The 18,325-nt window shown below is 43.3% G+C and overlaps 3 protein-coding genes across 3 annotated transcripts in view; 1 reads left to right on the top strand and 2 right to left on the bottom strand.

Moving 5' to 3' along the window:
* Nucleotides 1–1,286: 1,286 nt before the first annotated feature.
* On the bottom strand, nt 1,287–2,435 carry LOC149276939 (flap endonuclease 1). The gene has a single exon (XM_089503234.1). It carries the CDS (start codon nt 2,433–2,435, stop codon nt 1,287–1,289), a length of 1,149 nt encoding a protein of 382 aa, XP_089359360.1.
* Nucleotides 2,436–4,684: 2,249 nt separating this feature from the next.
* LOC149276938 (dolichyl-diphosphooligosaccharide--protein glycosyltransferase subunit TMEM258) lies at nt 4,685–7,997 on the top strand. The gene is made up of 3 exons (XM_089503233.1): nt 4,685–4,788; nt 5,536–5,670; nt 7,957–7,997. Exons 1-2 carry the CDS (start codon nt 4,691–4,693, stop codon nt 5,660–5,662), a joined length of 225 nt encoding a protein of 74 aa, XP_089359359.1. The 5' UTR covers nt 4,685–4,690; the 3' UTR covers nt 5,663–5,670; nt 7,957–7,997.
* Nucleotides 7,998–9,360: 1,363 nt separating this feature from the next.
* The window catches only part of LOC149276937 (myelin regulatory factor-like), a 33,926-nt gene continuing 24,961 nt past the window's right edge, over nt 9,361–18,325 (bottom strand). The window contains exons 12-28 of the mRNA XM_089503223.1: nt 17,522–17,612; nt 17,059–17,259; nt 16,689–16,797; nt 16,475–16,584; nt 16,118–16,263; nt 15,930–16,002; nt 14,991–15,079; nt 12,411–12,479; nt 12,076–12,153; nt 11,863–11,936; nt 11,561–11,713; nt 11,243–11,467; nt 11,039–11,126; nt 10,875–10,949; nt 10,682–10,784; nt 9,779–9,883; nt 9,361–9,444 (exon numbers count right to left, since the gene is read on the bottom strand). Of these exons, the coding sequence (XP_089359349.1) occupies nt 9,361–9,444; nt 9,779–9,883; nt 10,682–10,784; nt 10,875–10,949; nt 11,039–11,126; nt 11,243–11,467; nt 11,561–11,713; nt 11,863–11,936; nt 12,076–12,153; nt 12,411–12,479; nt 14,991–15,079; nt 15,930–16,002; nt 16,118–16,263; nt 16,475–16,584; nt 16,689–16,797; nt 17,059–17,259; nt 17,522–17,612 (1,873 nt within the window). The remainder of the gene's footprint in view (nt 9,445–9,778; nt 9,884–10,681; nt 10,785–10,874; nt 10,950–11,038; nt 11,127–11,242; nt 11,468–11,560; nt 11,714–11,862; nt 11,937–12,075; nt 12,154–12,410; nt 12,480–14,990; nt 15,080–15,929; nt 16,003–16,117; nt 16,264–16,474; nt 16,585–16,688; nt 16,798–17,058; nt 17,260–17,521; nt 17,613–18,325) is intronic.

The raw sequence follows: 18,325 nt of genomic DNA, 5'->3' as shown, positions 1-18,325 counted from the left end.
TCTTATCATGCCCAGGCATACCCAGATTCCAGCATGTACTGGTTGCCTGGGCATGATAGGAGTGTGATGGCTGTTAATTGTGTGTGTATATATATAGATATATAAGAAATATTGAATTTTACTGTCCAATTTTGGTGTGTTACTTACTTTTAATAAAAGTGTGGTTAACACACCGAAATTGGACAAAAAATTTCAATAATAATATTACACACTATCACACTACTTTCATACCCAGGCAGCCAGTACATCACCTGGGTACGATAAGAGTGTGATTTCTGTTTCTTATTTATATATATATATAAATAAGAGACAAGTGGAGTTTGAATGATACCTTTATTGGCTAACTGAGTAGGTCTTGAAAGCTTGCAATCTATATTGACTCAGCCAATAAAGGTATCATTCAAACGTTTAACACGGTACCAACTCTCATCTTATATATAAATAATTATTATTGATTTTTTTTGTCCACTTCTGGTGTGTTACTTTTATTTAAAAAGCGGGGGGGTTTTGTTTGAAAGCAGGGGGGGGTCATTTTCGGCCAAGTGAACCCTAGACGTGACAAGTGGTACGTTAGGTAGAGAGCTGCTCGCAAGCTTACTAAGAAAATCAGGAAGTGCATGTAATAGGGCTCTTAGCGTTTATTTTTTCTGAAGAGATACATGACGGAAAGTTAAAAGGAAAACTCCCAGCGATTAGGGAACAAAAAAAACCCAACATTCCTGTAATGGGATGCGTATTAAAATAAAGCAGGATTTCATCCCATATTTCTTGTGGATTGCAGGAACGTGACTCAATACCTCTCTCTAAAGTGTGGTTTGAGAAGTCGCATGGTTGAGCTGTAAGGCTTACACACACAGAATACAGTCATTGAGAACAGTTTTATTAAGATTCCGTGTCCACCAAGAAGCCTCAACTAAGTCAATCTGCCATCAGTCTACCAGGGAGATATGTTTATTAAACTGCCAGGGGCGCCATGTATGAAGTGCCTCTACATGCACAGTGTGTGACTATGTAAAAATAAAAATATCCTGTGCATGAAAATATTAGGAACTGAACAAAGGCCATTTTAATCATGGCTGGAGATTTGGGCTACTACAGCATGGGGCCACGATGCTTGCTCTATAAAGGCTCAGTGTTTTATGCTACATTTTATTTATGTGCCTCGCATAATGCAAAAAACAAAACTTAAAAAGCAAAAACATTAACTTTATTTTAATAAACATAGACCACATGTATTTAACTCATTTGGACAAATATTCCCCGATACCCTGTCACCACCCAAACACTCACTTGCCCCTCTTGAATTTGCCCTTTGGGGTGCTTGCAGTTTTGGCCTTTTTCTTGGCAGACCCCGTGAGCTGGGGTTCCTTCCTCTTGCATGAACTAAGAGAGCCGGTTACCTTGAAGAAGTCATCGAGCCGACCCTGCGTGCTGCCCTGCCTGTTCTTCAGTAATTTCTTTGCCCCGTTACGAATACGATCCTCATTAAACTGCTTCTCTCCACACATGAAGGCCACTAGTCCCTCCTCGTCCGGCTCCGTCCACTTCAGCTCAACATTCTCTGCATCCACCACGTCTGGGTTTAAGAATAACTGGCGGGCTTCCTTGTGAAGCCAGTTCTCAGGTATCGGGTATTTCTTAAGGTCGATATTATCAATGACTTCATCGATGGTCTTGTGCTGCCGGATTAATTCAATGGCTCTCTTTGGGCCAATCCCTCGAATGGTTTCACAGTAATCGCTGCCCAGCAAGATACAAAGATCCACAAACTGATCATGCGTGATGCCGATTTCACTCAGGGCTCGGCTTAGGTGAAACTCCTGAATAGGCAGTTTCTTAGCTTCACTAGCCATGAGATGCCGCAGGAGTATTGGCGTTCCGAATGTCAGGGCGTCCATGTCTTCGGTAGCAGCTCCATACACCTTGCCTGCTTTTACCAAAGCCGCGCATGTGGCTTCTGCTTCACAGGGGGCGTCCACATAAGGGATGCCCATAAGTTTAAGCAGCTTCTTGCATTCCTCGTTGTGCTGCTGGGTGACCTTCACCAGCCTCTTATTAAATTTCTCAATGTTCTCAGCTTCTCCTGCCTCCTGGGCAGCCTCCAGAAGCTTTTCTGCCTCCGCCCTGCGCTCACTGCGCTTGGCCAGCTCGCCTGACTTCAGCTGAGGAGGCTTCCCATCAAACACATAGACGGGCTTGATTCCGTGCTCCACCATGCGGATCGTACGGTAGAACATGCCCATCAAGTGGCTGGTGGTCTCGCCGTCTTCGTTCTGAAGCATGTTCCCATCCTGTCGGACTGCGATGAGAAACTGGTAAATGCACATGGAGGCATCAACGGCCACCTTACGCCCAAAGTAACTCTTTATATCATGTTCCTTAATGGCCGATGGGGCCACGTCAGCGATCAGCTTAGCCAATCCTAGAATTCCCATTGCAGCACTGCACGGTGGTAACGGCACAGGAGACAGGCGCACGGCCGAGCAGGTAACGGCACGGACAGGCTGAAAGAAAACAAGGAAAATTACTTTAGAAGAGCAAAAACCATGTCTGGTTTTTAATATAAGTCTTGTGATACACCTGTGATTAAGCAGCGCTTGCACATCACCGAAGATCCATATTAACTTCAACTGTCTGAAACAAGTTGAATATGTGCTTTAAACATTGTAACCGAGCGCCCAGATTGTTAAATGATTTGCAGCATACAGATCACGCTAGTGACACGGCTGGGAGCGCTGCGCACACACAGGCACCAGGGGGAGCTCCAGCAGAGTTAAGGATTGCCCTCTGGCATGGGGCTGACTAGGATCACTCGAGCAAGCAACCCCTGCAGTTTTGCCCAGCTCGGGGGGGCAGCTATGGGGGGGGGGAAATAGTCACGGCCCCCCAATGTGAAAACATTTATAGCCCCAACGTTTGGCATCGCGGTGCCCTGCATTTTCATTGGCTGATCCTCGTCTCCCGTTCTCATTGGTCGCTGCAGAAAACAATGGACATCGGAATCTGTACACGGTTATATATAGTTATACAGTTTTATAGGCAAAGCAGTCTATTCGGGATGAAGACAGTATAGAAGGCGACAGGATCTAGTATCCTATCTGATTTCCTTTAGGAAAGCTTTACACACAACCAACTTGGCCTGTACTACCTCTGCCAGAAGTCTGAGTATCTACTACCCTCCATGTTAAAAATAGTTGTTTTTTTCCCCGTGTGATTTTAAATTCGAGGGCCTCCATCGCACGTCCTCTCTTCCGGAAGTATGTTGTGGCCCATCTTTGAATTCTTTTGAAATGGTTTATTCCTGAAGCCATGGCAACCAGTCATGATTTATTCCAGACGAGATCTGCCGGCACCGGTACATTCCCTTTACTAATGATACCTATTACTGTATAGCTGCATCACTGATACTCCCATAAACTGTTCTTTCCATATTCCTTCCAAAGGAGGATAAAGGCTACAACAGGAGATCACAACCTAAAACTAGGGAGGCTTAGACATAATGCAATAACGTTTTACTTTACTGAAAGGGGAGCGGATAAGCGGAACAGCTTCCCAGCATAAATGGTAGAGGCTAACACGTCGAGGGAATTTAAACTTGCATGTGACAGGCATTTGGCTCCTAAATCTAAGACAAGGCCACGAACTGATTAAGGTCTGACTCTTTACAGCAGGAAAATAGGCAGACTCGATGGTCCGAATGGGTCTTATCTGCGTCACATTCTACTTTCCGGCAACCGGCCGTTTCCCCGCAGACCCAGTCACCCGTTTGTATACTCACTCCTCTACTCCTGCGGCTCGCGGGCTCTTACAATGTCTCTTGGTTTCGCGCCTTTCCGGCTCTCGCAAACGCCAGCTAAAATCGCAACTGACCCTAGGATTGGCTAACGTTAAAAGCGTCGTGTAATCATTGGGTGGCTGAAAACAGTGTAATGCAACAATTGGATAGACTTATGTGGTTGGCTTAGCGGCGGAAGATGTGGCTCCTTCATAATGTGGCTGGCAAGCAAGACGCACTGTGATTGGCTAACCTATTAGTAGACGTCAGTCTCCACAACTTACACTCTGACAGTTCCCGGAATCATGTGCGTAGCTAGTGCTTCCGCTCCCAGTGTGCCTTTCGGTGCCCTCTGACCCCTGACTGAGTCTGAGAGACGTGGCGGAGCCGGGAGCGGGATCACCGGAGACATGGTGAGGAGGCTGTAGAAACGGGGGGAAATAAATGATACCTTTATGCGATGTATAGGCCGTGTGGGCGTTATCTTTTCTTTATAAAGACGTGTTTTCTGCGTGTAAATCACCTTGTTTTTCAAACCACAATAAAGAACCTAAAATTATAAACCTAAAAATTATTTTCCGTACATTTTGAGTAATAATTGGCTTCTGCACGTGAGGCCATGCAAATAAAATCTAATAATAATCATTTTAATCCTCTAATGCATAGCTCAGGCTTTACATGTGTGAATCGGGCTGTGTCCATACAGTACCTGAGTGTATCTCCTCATCCCAGGTCTACACGTCTGTGGTTAGTGCGCGAATCGTGCAGATCTCTGGACTGTAAGCTTGGAGCAGATCCCAGCTGGTATATTCCGCTGGGCGTTGGGTTCTCGTAATATCTATTAATATACATGTATGTTTAGCACTACTGACTATTTTCTTGGGCCTTCTCTTTATCTTTCAGGAGCTGGAAGCGATGAGCCGATACACAAGCCCGGTGAATCCGGCAGTGTTCCCGCATCTCACTGTTGTGTTGCTGGCTATTGGGATGTTTTTCACAGCCTGGTTCTTTGTGTATCCTTTGCGTGTCTCATGTCAGATATTAAGGAGGGTTTACACCGTGGTTGGGCAGCATGGAGTTCTTTTGCTATAGCTGACAGCCACAGTTCAACCGGATTGTAAACTAATGGAAGGAATGGGAATTTTCTAGTACATATCTTTATTATTATTCAATAATACCACCAGTTCTAATAGTTAATATAGTGAAGGAGAAACCATAAGACGGCTAAAAAAACACATCATCGCCAGCGTAAACTAAGCCATTAATCACTAGTGAGATCCCTGCCTGATAATTGGGAGAATAAAGTTATTAGCCCTGTAATTCGTCAGGTGTTCGTGTCACTGGTATGAACCAGCGTGTGGCTCGTGGTCACACAAGTGCCCAGTTAGTGGTTTGATGGAGAAAGAAAAAACAGGGATGGTGGAGGAGGTGAAAAAGGCGTGTGGAAACTTGGGACGGACACAGTTGCCTAAAGCCCCCTTAATTTTAAAGATAGCCCTGTACACTGCAGACCTTTGTTATATGGCATAAAACTATATGTTTTCCTTGGGATGATTAATACAGTGTGTAAAACGAAGGACCTTGTGCCCAATATTTCTTTCCACTTTCCTCCAAAATGTAGTTAGATAGTATTTTGTGACCATTGGTGGAATTTATACAGAGAATTCTCTAGATCCTTTTGTTCCTGTTGCGTTGGAGTTAAGGTGTTGCGGACGGACACTTTGGCATTCTGAATCCTTCCTTAACACACAAAATCCCAGCTATGAAGTGACTTCCACCAAATACACGCGAGATGTGTACAAGGAGCTGCTCATCTCGCTTGTAGCTTCGCTTTTCATGGGATTCGGCGTGCTCTTCCTCTTACTGTGGGTTGGAATTTATGTTTGAGCAAAGAGGTAAGTAGCCTGGGACGGAGGGGCAACGACCTGTGTGCTAACGGTGTGTACTTCCCTGCATCAGACGGATGGGAAGAAATAGAATCGTATGCCGAATATAGGCTGCACCCTTAAATTTTGGTGCTATTTTAGAGAAAGAATACACATTAGTTGAATGGTAAAACAGTATTTCATCTAATGAACAGGAGCACCTGTATTTAAACATTTTTGGTATCTATTATACAGTTTGTCAGCATATGTTAAATACAGACAGAAAACCAATAGCCATTTTAAGGTCCCTCCCTTAATTCATAATGGACCTTACTTATAGATATGCCCCTCTGCCCCCCCTGATATGCCACTCTGTGACCCAGATATCCTTTATAACCCCAGATATGCCCCTCTGCCCCCCAGACAACCTCCGCTGACGGCACTTCCGTCGGGGCTTCTATTGTGAAGCACCGAAAGGTTATGTCATGGCCGTGCTCCACCATAGAAGCCCTGGCGGAAGTGCCGGCAGCAGAGGTTGCCTTCACACATCGCGCAGACGTCCACGGCTGCCGGAGAGGAGGTTCCAGGTCCCCTGCAGCGCTGCGGGGGGTACTGGATCCTAACCCTGCTGTTTATCCGCAGCAGGGCTAAATAAAAACACCTGCCTGGCACTTAGAACTGCATGTCCTGGGCGACACGAACTACGCATCGCTGCGCTAAACCCCAGCTGTAGGTCGCTTTAAAGACCTAAAGTTTGTGTGTGGGGGGGTGTAGCCTCTGTTCGGGCCAATACGGTATATTTGTGAAATCTTTAAAGGTGCTGCTCCTCTTAGATGAACCATTACCTGCGCTTTAGTATGCTATGGAAATATACCTTAGCAGATACGTAAATGTATTCTTTTCTCTGAGGGTTGAATCACATAAAACCAAAACAGGAGCTTTTAAAAAGCTTTTTCAGTTTGTGTTAACAGCCTATCAGTGCCCGCTTTTATGTCATGTGGCAAATGTTTATAGTTTGTTTTTATCATTTAGCAAAGTGGGTGAAAAGAAGAAAAATCTAAATCAAATCAATATTTGGTGTGACCACCATTTTCCTTCCAAATGGCATCAATTATCCTAGGAATGCTTGCACAAAGTCAGGGATTTTGTAGGCATATAGGATGAGTTTTTGATTAAACAATTATACCAAACAGGTGCTAATGATCAGCTATATAATACAAAAGTTAAAAACAAACAGAAAGAGCTGTATAGGAGGAATAAAACTGAGTGAAGAACAGCCAGACTCACTAACAAGTTAAGTTTGCTGAAGACAGTTTAATGTCAAAAGTCATACACCATGGCAAGGCTGAGCACAGCAACAAGACAGGGTATTTATACTACATCGGCAAGGTCTCTCCCAGGCAGAAATTTTCCATATGTTCTGTCCAGGCAATTTGGAGAAGCACAAAAGAAGGGCAATGTTGAGGGCTGTAGACGCAGCGGTCGGCCAAAGATTTCCAGCAGTGCCGTCGGCTTGGCATCGGCAGAAAAACAGCAGCCAGTATTCCGGACTAATGAGTCAAAATGTAAAAGTTGGCTATAGCAGAAGGCACTTTGTTTGCCGAAGGACTGGAGAGCGGTACAAAGATGAGTGTTGGCAGGCAGCAGTGAAGCAAGGTGGAGGTTCCTGGCGGGTTTGAGGCTGCATTTCTTCTAATGGAGTTGAGGATTTGGTCAGAATCAATGCTAAGAAGTACAGGCAGATACTTATCCATCAAACAATACCAACAGGGAGGCATCTGATTGGCCCCATATTTATTCTGCAGCATGACAACCACCCCAAACATACAGCCAAAGTCCTTAAAAACTATTTTCAATGTAAAAAAGAACAAGAAGTCCTGGATGTGATGACCACAGACCCTTGATCTATACATCATCGAGTCTGGGGTTATATTGAGAGAGAGGCAACTGTTTCCGCCTAAATCCACAGATGGAACTGTAGTTCTCCAAGATGTTTGGAACAAACGTACCTAGAAGAATCGATGCTGTTTGGAAGTCACGCCACGTTTTAGATTTTCCTTTTGTTCACTCAGAGTTGCAGAGTTTTGTTAAATGATCAAAAGCTATTAACATGACTATTTTTTTTAAAGCATTCTTTACAGCATTTATTGTGTTTGTGTGAATTCTACTTATTTTTATTCATGTTTGTGATCTCTATAACGGAAGGGCAGCCAAAGACAAACATCAGATTATATTAGTGATATTTGGGTTAATTATTGCTAAAGTATGTACGGCTGTATCAATAACAAAAGTTATTCTTTCTCTCCTGAACTCCAGGCTTTGTGTGGACGGAGGTTTTTTTTATTTGCCGTGTTTGGGGACCAGTACTGGCCGTGGATAGAGAAGTCCGCTGAGTCGTTGCACTGTCGTTTTTGCGATGGAGATTTCCACTTTAGGGTGCATTATTCACTGTTAACAATAAAACACTTTAATATGTAACGTGAAACACTGTTTTGCCTATATGTTCCAAACGCCGAATACGTGGGAGATGGACCCGCGCGTGATAGGGGGCTTAGTGTTTGTAACAGAAACACAACACCAATGAGAGTACAAAGAATTATTTATATTGTGGGTATTTATAATGCAGACAGGATTACCCAGTCCCGAAGAACAGATATAAGGAGGGGGAAACAGTGCAGTCGCAGTAGGGGAAATATAAATACCAATCTGGATTTCCGAACAAACAAAAAAAAAAAAATCAAGACAAAGACAGTTTAACCCTTCAACTGCTGTTAGAGCCCATGCTATACCTCACCAGGCACCTATTTGCAACATGTGGGTTAAAATGCTACAATGATGCCCGGTGACATCACTATCAATGACATTAGTGTCTTCAATTACTGTAAAGAAAAACTTTATTTACAAGATTTCAACATTCAAAGCAGAAAACAACTCAGGAAAAAAAAAGCAAAGTTTTGGGTTTCAATTCACAGGTCCTTCGTAAGTCACGTATTTGTGTGACGTTGTCTTTTTGCACGGCGACGGCACACGGTGCTCTCTCAGAGTCTTTGGTGTGTGCGCTCATACCCCTCGGCGTCATTCCATCCTCAGGATGAAGGGGGGGTTTTGGTCCTCACTGCCGTGTTATGATTAAGTGCACTTCAGTGGTTAGATAATTAAATACAAAACAGACTTTTCAGACGAGAAGAATAAAAAGTTCACATGAAGTATAACAAAATATTCTGTCCAAATATTTCAGTAACTCATCTTTGTTTTTTGCAGCCTCTTGTTTAGTAGACAATGCTCAGACTGGTGGCAGATCTTGCAGGCGATGGGCGAAAGTAATGGGGATCTTTGCCGTCAGTATAATTAAAACGGGTTAAATGGTAAGAGGTTTTATGAGAAATGGTTGTAACAGAATCACAATATTAAATATACAGCAAATTAATTGAATGGGCTACATCCATTCTCGGCTTTTTCCTCTAATATTAGACTTGGGAATTCCTGGTTTTCTTGCCTCTAATTTGGGGACTTTTTGAGGAAAAAGGCTGTCTCTCTCTCCAGTGTATGTCCTCTGATTTCCAGTAGACCCCAGTAGGTTCCAGTATTGCTTCATTTGGTCCAGTGTTGCACATCCAGTGAAGAGTTGGGGTAACCCCGCGGCTGCCCGCAGTCTGGGGAGTTTGGGAAGGGTTTCGCAATCAAATTCTCACAGTTATAGGCTGCTGCTCCTCCAGTTCATCAGTCACAGAGTCGGTAAAAATGGAAGTAGTAGTCTGTAACTTGTGAGGAATCCGTAGATATATCGTAACATCCTGATGAACTCTGCAGAAGAGAGAATCGGTATTGAAAAACCTTATAACGCAACTGATGCATTAAGATATATATGGATTGGTCCTGAATTCATGGACAATGTGGTCCGTCGCAAGTGGAATTACTTCTGAGATGCACCATCTAGAAACGCGCAGCACAGAGTAACATTGACAGGTTAATCGAGTTTTATACTACAGCACCTGTGTGATCTGCAAGAAATGTGGCCGTGTACAAACTGAATTACGTCTAGTTATTAATTCCTGTCCACAAAGTCTGAACATAAGTGCGACAAAGATAAACAGAGTAAAACTCTACAAAGCAGGGGATAAAACTGTTAGTAACTTACCGGAGGAGACACCTGGAGATGGAAGGTGAAATCGAGTGACGGAAGGAGCTGCAGAGACCATAGTTGGGATGAGGAAGGGACAGGTGGGACGCAGGTTCCAGATACCTAAGAACAGATGATAAAAGAGAGGCCAAGTTCTTTAAAGTGATAATCGAGATTCAAACCCACTTTAAAAAAAAAATATCCACACACTAGGTAGTTTTAAAAAGCAGCAGTGCTTTTATGCTCATACCCCTGTGCTACTTGTACTGTGGTGGTACTACTTAGGTATAAAAACAATTAAGGTATGTTTGATTGCAATTACGGGGACAAAAGGCTAAAATAAGGGGTGACATTCATATATTCATACTCAGTCCACAAAGAATCTGGGACAGGCAGAGTTTACTATCCTACTTGCATGTATCGCAACTTCTGTACCATTTATATCCATTAGTCGCATGCTTAGAAATCATCAAATTAAGCTGGTGATTTACTCCTCAAGGATACATGCTTGGGTTGAACATTTTTAATTTGTTCCTGACAGCTGATTGTGTCTTTGGAGATTCCGCAAGCCATCCATACAGAGGTCACCCTTTGCGGTGACTGAAACACTTCCCCACTCATCACAACCAGATGATAACATGTCTGATGATACCATAATACTGCACTTAGTGTCAGGGGTCGATGAGAAAGGGAGAAAGCAACAGCTGACTTTTGTTATATGTTTGCCAGGCACAAAAGATGAAAATATATACAGTAATCGTCAGAAAGAAAAAATGTTTGGGGAGCGAGGGCATCTTCTTCAAAGTGGTGGAATAACAGAAATTAGAATAATGGTGGGACATGTTAGTTGGACATCTCATCAATGGACACCACGTTTCACATGTATGAGGGTCACTGAAAGTGTAAACATGATGGAAGTACCTGGAGACAGCTCTGGTTCTTGGGAGTTGTGTCCGATACTGCTTCTTGACAATCTGTGCCTGAAGACGTTTCACACAAGTTCACCGAGACATCAGAGGTGGAGCTAAGAGTGACACGTGTCAGATACATGTAAGACACGGATACACGTGGTGTAGCAAAATGATAAAACAGAGAAAGTTTAAAGCAGACTCACTTGAGTTCCAGCGTCAGGCTCCCAGTCAGTGGGCTGTACTTGCTTAGAGGGAGGGAAAATGAATAATTTCCAGACCTAGATGAGAAAAGAAGTCACATTTTTATCCGTGAAAAAATAAGTCACATGGTGTTGAAACATGGGGTATGAGTGCCAGTGTACCCCACCTGCAGGTGTCAGCAGAAGAGCACAGTCGATTGGTGATTAAAGTGTTGGTCTCTACAAGCCGGATGGTGGTCAGATAGGCCTGATTTTCTGCAAGGCAAAGAATTAGATGCAAATTAAACAGGCAGACACGATCAGGGAAGGGATAAAAGAAAAAAGAGAAGTGTCACTAATCTACACAATCATTGTGCAAAATTGGCCCTCACCATTCTCCTGAGCGGGGCTCACTCTCTGAGGGTTTGTAGTCTCCTCCTGAAGACTTCTCTTGCTTCGCTGGCCCTGACCAGGGAGGCTGTTGGGACTGTTTTTGGTTTTGCCCTGGGTGTAAGAGGGTGGAGGGCTGACAGGACGAGGAGGACTCTGTAAGATGTTGCGGTTTTTGTCAAGGGTGCGAGATTTAGCCTTCCTGATTGTGGCAGATGGAGCATTGACTTTGCAGAAGACAAAATGACCAAGTTAATACATGCATGTTGGACATAGGCACCTAAGGAAAGGGAAGTATTTTACATTTGGAGATCTCTCACCAGTTGCTGTGATGACCTGTCTGGGAATTGAAGGCATCTCGGGAGAGGAGCTTGGAGAAACAGAACTATAAACCCCAGAGCAGCAGACTTCAGGGCATGGTGGATTCATACACAGGTTAATGGTAAGGGAAGGGTCTGGGTCATGGAGCCAGCCTAAAGTATAAAGAATAATAAATGTGTTATATAATATAAATGTAATACATGTATATATATTTATATATATATATATATATATATATATATATATATATATATATATATAGCTATAAGTATATAGGAGGATCTCAAACTCAAAAACGTACCCGTGCCCTTTGTAGTTTCTGATGGTATGATTGTGGAGCCTTTCAGTTGTGTGGTGTCAAAGTTTTGGCTTGACCTAACGAGATATTGTAGAAAAAAAAAATGGTCTTTAGATAAAGAGAGTAAGACTAAAGAAACTAAAATTAATAAAATCGAGAGTGGACAGGAAGGAAGAAGATTAAGTGAGAAAGGCAAATGTTGAAGAAGTGACATACCATGTGCATAGAGCAAAAGGAAGTGTAAGGCGGATCTCCCGGAAGAAAAGAGTGCAGGTTCCAGGTGGAGTGAGAGTTCTGCGAGCAGCAGAGAGAGATGAGGAGGATTCAGGAAAAAACCCAAGATACAAAATAAAGGCAAAGAGAGATACAGAACGTACTAGAAACGTAGAAACAGCTGACAGAGGCCCATTCAGATAACCCCCCCATAAGCAAAACTACCTAATTAGTAAGGTTTTATCAAGAATGAACATATAACTAGTTTTTTTCATTTTGTTATTGTCTCACCCAACACCGATTCCAATAGCCAGGGGCCTATATGTCCTCTAACTTACCCGTCCATATCAAGCAGTTCATCTTCACTGCGCAGGTTCAGCACATACAGGGTTGTCATGGAAATAACACTGCATTTGGACGAAGAAGACATAGGACTTCAATGGTATGCAGGGGATTAGTGGGCATGTTTACTTACACTATATGGACAAAAATATTAGGACCATTACACCAATTGGGACTTTTATGACATCGATTGGGACATATCAAGACATTTCAGACAATGCTATGCTTCCAATTTTGGGGGAACAGTTTGGGGAAGGCTCTTCTCTATTCCAGCATGACTGTGCCCCAGCGCAAAAGGCAAGGTCCATAAAGACATGGTTGGATGAATTTGGTGTGGAAGGAATTGACCAGCTGGTATTTAAATTTGATATAGGTTTGTCCAGCACTGCCTTAGGTAAGGATGTGCTCCAACTGTGCAAGTATCGTCAACATTACTCATTATAAATTCATGCTCCACACCTACAACTCTGCCCTCTCTCTCACCAAACAGCTCTACTTCTCCACTCTCATATCCTCTCTTTCTTCCAACCCACGACGCCTTTTTTCTACTTTCAACTCCCTTCTCTGTCCCTCCACACCCACACCACAAACCTCTCTCACTGCCCAAGATCTTGCTGCCCACTTCAAAGAGAAGATCGAGACTATTAGAAAAGACCTCTCTTCCTTACAACTCCCTCCTACACCACTCAACACCACTCTCTCCACTCCTACTATACTAACTGCCTTTTCCCCTACAACCGAAGAAGAGATAGCCACTCTTCTTTCTTCCTCTCACCCAACAACCTGTCCCCTAGACCCCATCCCTTCACACCTTACAAAGTCTCTATATCCATCCCTTGGTCCATCACTTACCCACCTATTTAATCTTTCTCTATCATCTGGAACTGTACCATCTGCCTTCAAGCATGCGCTAATCACACCAATTCTAAAGAATCCTTCCTCAGATCCCGTCTGTTTGTCTAACTACCGCCCTATCTCTCTGCTTCCTTTTACCTCTAAGCTGCTTGAACGGATTGTGTACAACCGCCTCATTAACTTCCTCTCCTCTAATTCCCTCCTTGACCCTCTACAGTCTGGTTTCAAACCCCTTCACTCTACTGAAACAGCTCTAACAAAAGTCTCCAATGACTTGCTCTCTGCCAAAGCAAAAGGTCACTACTCTATTCTAATTCTACTGGATCTCTCTGCTGCTTTCGATACTGTTGATCACCACCTTCTTCTAGACTCACTTGCTTCTATAGGCATTCGAGATACAGCTCTCTCCTGGATCTCCTCATATCTGTCTAACCGTTCCTTCTCTGTCAACTTTTCTGGCAAGACATCATCGCCCCTTCCACTTTCGGTTGGTGTCCCCCAAGGTTCAGTCCTTGGCCCTCTGCTGTTCTCTCTTTATACTTCATCTCTTGGCAAACTAATCAACTCATTTGGCCTCCAGTATCACCTATATGCAGATGATACCCAAATCTACCTGTCTTCTCCTGATCTCTCTCCATCTCTCCTGTCCCATATTACCAATTGCTTGTCTGTTATTTCTTCATGGATGTCACAACACTACCTGAAACTTAATCTTTCTAAAACTGAACTCATTATCTTCCCTCCCTCCATCTCCACTCCACTACCTGAATTCTCTATCACCATTAACAACACGACTATCTCTCCTACTAACCAGGCCCGATGCCTTGGGGTCATCCTTGACTCAAACCTCTCCTTCATCCCTCACATTCAGTCCCTCGCCAGATCCTGCCGCTTGCACCTAAAAAACATCTCTCGTATCCGCCCATTCCTCACCCAAGAATCCACAAAAACCCTGGTTCATTCCCTTATCATTTCCCGTCTTGACTACTGCAACACTCTTCTGGTTGGCACTCCACTGTCTCGACTCTCTCCTCTACAGTCTATCCTTAATGCGGCTGCTAGGCTCATCTTCCTTGCACGTCGCTCCTCTTCTGCTTCCCCCCTCTGTGAAACCCTCCACTGGCTCCCAATTACCTTTAGAATTAAATTTAAGATCCTGGTACTGACATATAAGGCCATCCATAATACTGCTCCTCCGTACATTTCTGACCTCATTAGCAAATACTCTCCTACTCGATCCCTACGTTCCTCCCATGGGCTAAGGCTCTCCTCCTCACTCATCACCTCTTCCTTTTCCCGTCTACAAGATTTCACTCGAGCTGCCCCATATCTCTGGAATCTTCTCCCAAGGAACCTTCAGCATTGTCCCTCCCTCCCAACTTTCAAGAAACATCTAAAAACCCACTTCTTCAGAGAAGCATACCATCTTAGCTGCTAGAACTTCCTTGTCATCGATACAACCCCCACAATACCTCTCACCCTTTCTCTATGCCTTATGTTTGTCACCCCATTTCCCTCTAGATTGTAAGCTTGCGAGCAGGGCTCTCTCCACCAAATGGATCGGTTTGTCTTAGTCTGTCAATTCTTGTCTTGTCATATCCCTTGAATTTATGTATTGTATTAAGCGCTGCGTAAACTGTTGGCGCTATATAAATAAAGGATAATAATAATAATAATAACATTGGATTTAGTACTGGGATGGTTTGTTATGAAGGCCTTACCTAAAAGCCATAATAATAACCAGAGCGATGATGGTGGCCTGGAGAAAACGCTGACTAACGCAACTCTGGTCTGGAGGGGGTGAGATGGTCTAAGGAGAAAGAACAAAAAATAACTCTTCAAATACACTCTGTAACATATATATATACATCTAAAAGACACTGAATGATCAATAAACCGCACATATACTGCCTGGGAGGAGAATATACACACAGCGTACAAAGCCGATCATCACATTGACAAGAATGACATATCCGTTTGATACAATGTTCAGTGTCAGGTGACAGAACGTATTTTCATGCCTATTAAAATGTGTTTACTAGTTCATGTATAAGAATTGACAAACTGGCTACGTGGCAATATGGAAATGAAACCAGTGGCACAAAAATGGGACCTGAACTACATGCAGGCTTATATTTACACCGAAAGGGGGACACGTCTATTCCGGAATACAGAAAGATGGTCAATAAACCTTTTAGGCTCAGCTGCAAATTTGTTGGTAGAACCCAAAGGCATCCCGAATTACCCAACAGTAAATCCCTGAAATGTCAAAGTTGTCGATATTGTTATAACAACTAACCAAAGCAATGGCATATATGATGATATCCAATTATTAAATGATTCTAAATTCCATTTCACAGACAATTATAGGAAAAATCTGCAGTTTTTATAAATTATGGCCTGATGGATGCTACACGGGATGGTTGGCTTCAGTGTGGTGATGTGGCCTACCCCAGAACATGGTTCTAGCTGGCTTTGTTTGGTTACTGCTATAATTATTGATTTGTATAGCGCCATGATATTCAGCAGGGCTATAAAATAGGTAAACAAGACATAATAAATAGTGCATCACATAATTTGGACACAAAAGAAGAGTGAAGAGGACCCTATTCAAATGATATGTTCAAGGACCCTGAGACATGGCAAACCATTCCACCTACCTTGCCCATGACTTTGGGTGGCCGTTGTTTGTAGGGGATGCTTCCTGCACGGCTGAACTGACTTCCTGTGTGACTAATAGGAGATAAACTAATGAGCATGGAGAGTTTCTGTTTCACGGTTAAGATAGTGATAGGCTATCATAGGAATAATATAAGTGATGCAGACAGAAGCCACATGTAAAGGTTACCTGTTGGTGCTCTTCATGCTGTCGAACCTCCTCAGTTTTGCCAGTTTACGGCTCCATCTTTCCAGCTCATCAATCCGAGTCTCCAGGTTGTCTGTGAGTTTGCAAAGCTCCTTCACTGCGCCCACGTTCTCCATGAAAATACGCTCCTTGAGATCAGAAGGTGTACACCAAAGTTCAAGGCCTGTCCCTCTATAGCATCTCTCTCGCCACTCAGCATCTACCACCACTGGCATGCAATCCACAGCACGTATCATCACTTGATTATAGTCATATTCCTCGACACAAGTATCTGCACAACCACTGCTTACGTAACACCACTTGGCTCACTCCACACTCACCCTTCTATAAACAACCCACCTTGTTCACTACAAGGAAGTTTTCTATTGTCTCTCCGTTGGCACACACAACATCTCCACTCTTCTTAACGGCCTCGGGGAGAATTTCTTGAACTTCCTGAGCAATCACCCCTACGGTAGACAGCAGAAACAATAATTGTGACGTCAACATTCTATGGATAAGGGAAGGTGCATCATGTTATCAAATAAGTGGCGGAAAGGATTTTGAGCGATACCTGTCTCTTCTGTGTTGTCAAGTCCTACTGTGCTGGCAAACTCGGGTTTATAATGATAATGAACCAGGCGCATCTGAGAGATCCGTTTCAACTGCTCTGTGGTATCCACCTGAAGAAGACAATTTTCACATAATAGTAAATAAAGATTAATTTAAAGAAAAACACTCTAAACTTTTATACATAGGAATCAATAATACATATTTATCTTGCCAGCTATGAAAATCAACCCCTTCTCTTTGTTATGTTGCTCCAGTCCTTGGCTTACTAATTTTTGGCCACATTCTTCTACATCAAGAAAGTTCCTCTCTTGCTTTCACCACTTTATTTGTCTAACGTCCCTCCATACCTCTCCTTTGCATAAATGTCTCACCTCCTCAATGGCCTCTTTGGCTCGAATATCAGACGGATGCATTAGTGAGCCCATAACTTTGACATTTCCATGAACCACAAGGGCTTCATCCGGCCTCTCTGTGTTGATGCCAATTCGCCCATGGTGAAAGACTGTGTCTGGGAGCTGGCCACGCTGCCACAGAACCTCACTGTCACTCTCAAACTGTCCAGGATTGGAGGCCTGTGGGTGAGGAAAGTGTATGAGAAAGTACGACTACACAGCGGGACAGACACTTCAAACCATGAAAAGACTGTCTAGTGAGATAAAGGACTAGACCTCATGACAAAGTATCTTCATTAATACAACAAAAAGACATCGCAAAGTCTCAAACTGAAAAACATATAAGATAAATATCTGGGTCTTGCACAATGAAACACATGGAACCTCAATGAATTCATCCGTAGCAAATACTAAACGTAATAACCCCAAGACATGTACTCACTCTGACAATGATACGCTCGGAAGAATGTGCTGCCACTAGGTATGTCTGATTCTGAGCCTGCGCTTGAAGAGCCACAACCAAGAGGAAATATCTGCAATAAAAAGAAGAGGCGCGTATAAACACTAGAAGATCTTCCTCTAGGCGGAGGAGGTACAAAATCATACAGAAGAGTTCGGAGAGTAGGAAATTCAACTAGATTTGAATCAAAGCAAAGGGAGGAAAGTGTCAACGGAGAGGAGAAGGATGAGGAGAATAAAGGAGTGTGGAAAGGATAAGCAGAAAAGGGCCTGGGAAAAGGAAAACAAAGAATCAGAAGGGCGCTGAAGAAAGATAAGGATCAGTGATATACGGCTAGGGGAGCCAGTGAATGTATTTTTGTGTCTGTCAAGCTTAAATCCTGAACTTATGGTAAACTGATATTCACATACGCTTTCAAAACCGCACTGCTCAACTTTCTTCGTACATTTGAAAAAGGGATATCTGAATCTTAAAAGTTTATGTGTTTGTGAGCACTTTTTACTCTATGAATGATGGCCTACTAGACCGACTATCTTCTCTGGCACCAACAGAACAGTATCCATTTTGTGACAAAGTTTCTGTGCCGATGTGTCTATATTTATTACACAGTAACACATGGCTTTGTATCTTTCCATTGCCCTAATTTCAGAATGGATGGCTTAGTGTCTCATAATGCACTCTTTAGGAAGCACAGCGTGCATACCGCATACTGTATGATGTGACCCATTAAGTAGACCGCGCACCAATAACCCTGATCAATAGTCCAAAGGGGGACTGCCACCCTAG

This window comes from Sceloporus occidentalis, unplaced genomic scaffold, assembly GCF_023333645.1.
Source record: "Sceloporus occidentalis isolate IW3139 unplaced genomic scaffold, rSceOcc1.0.p SCAF_223, whole genome shotgun sequence".
Classification (NCBI taxonomy): Eukaryota; Metazoa; Chordata; class Lepidosauria; order Squamata; family Phrynosomatidae; genus Sceloporus; species Sceloporus occidentalis.
The sequence above is the reverse complement of the archived record's forward strand: the minus strand, read 5'-3'. Positions and strand labels throughout refer to the sequence as shown.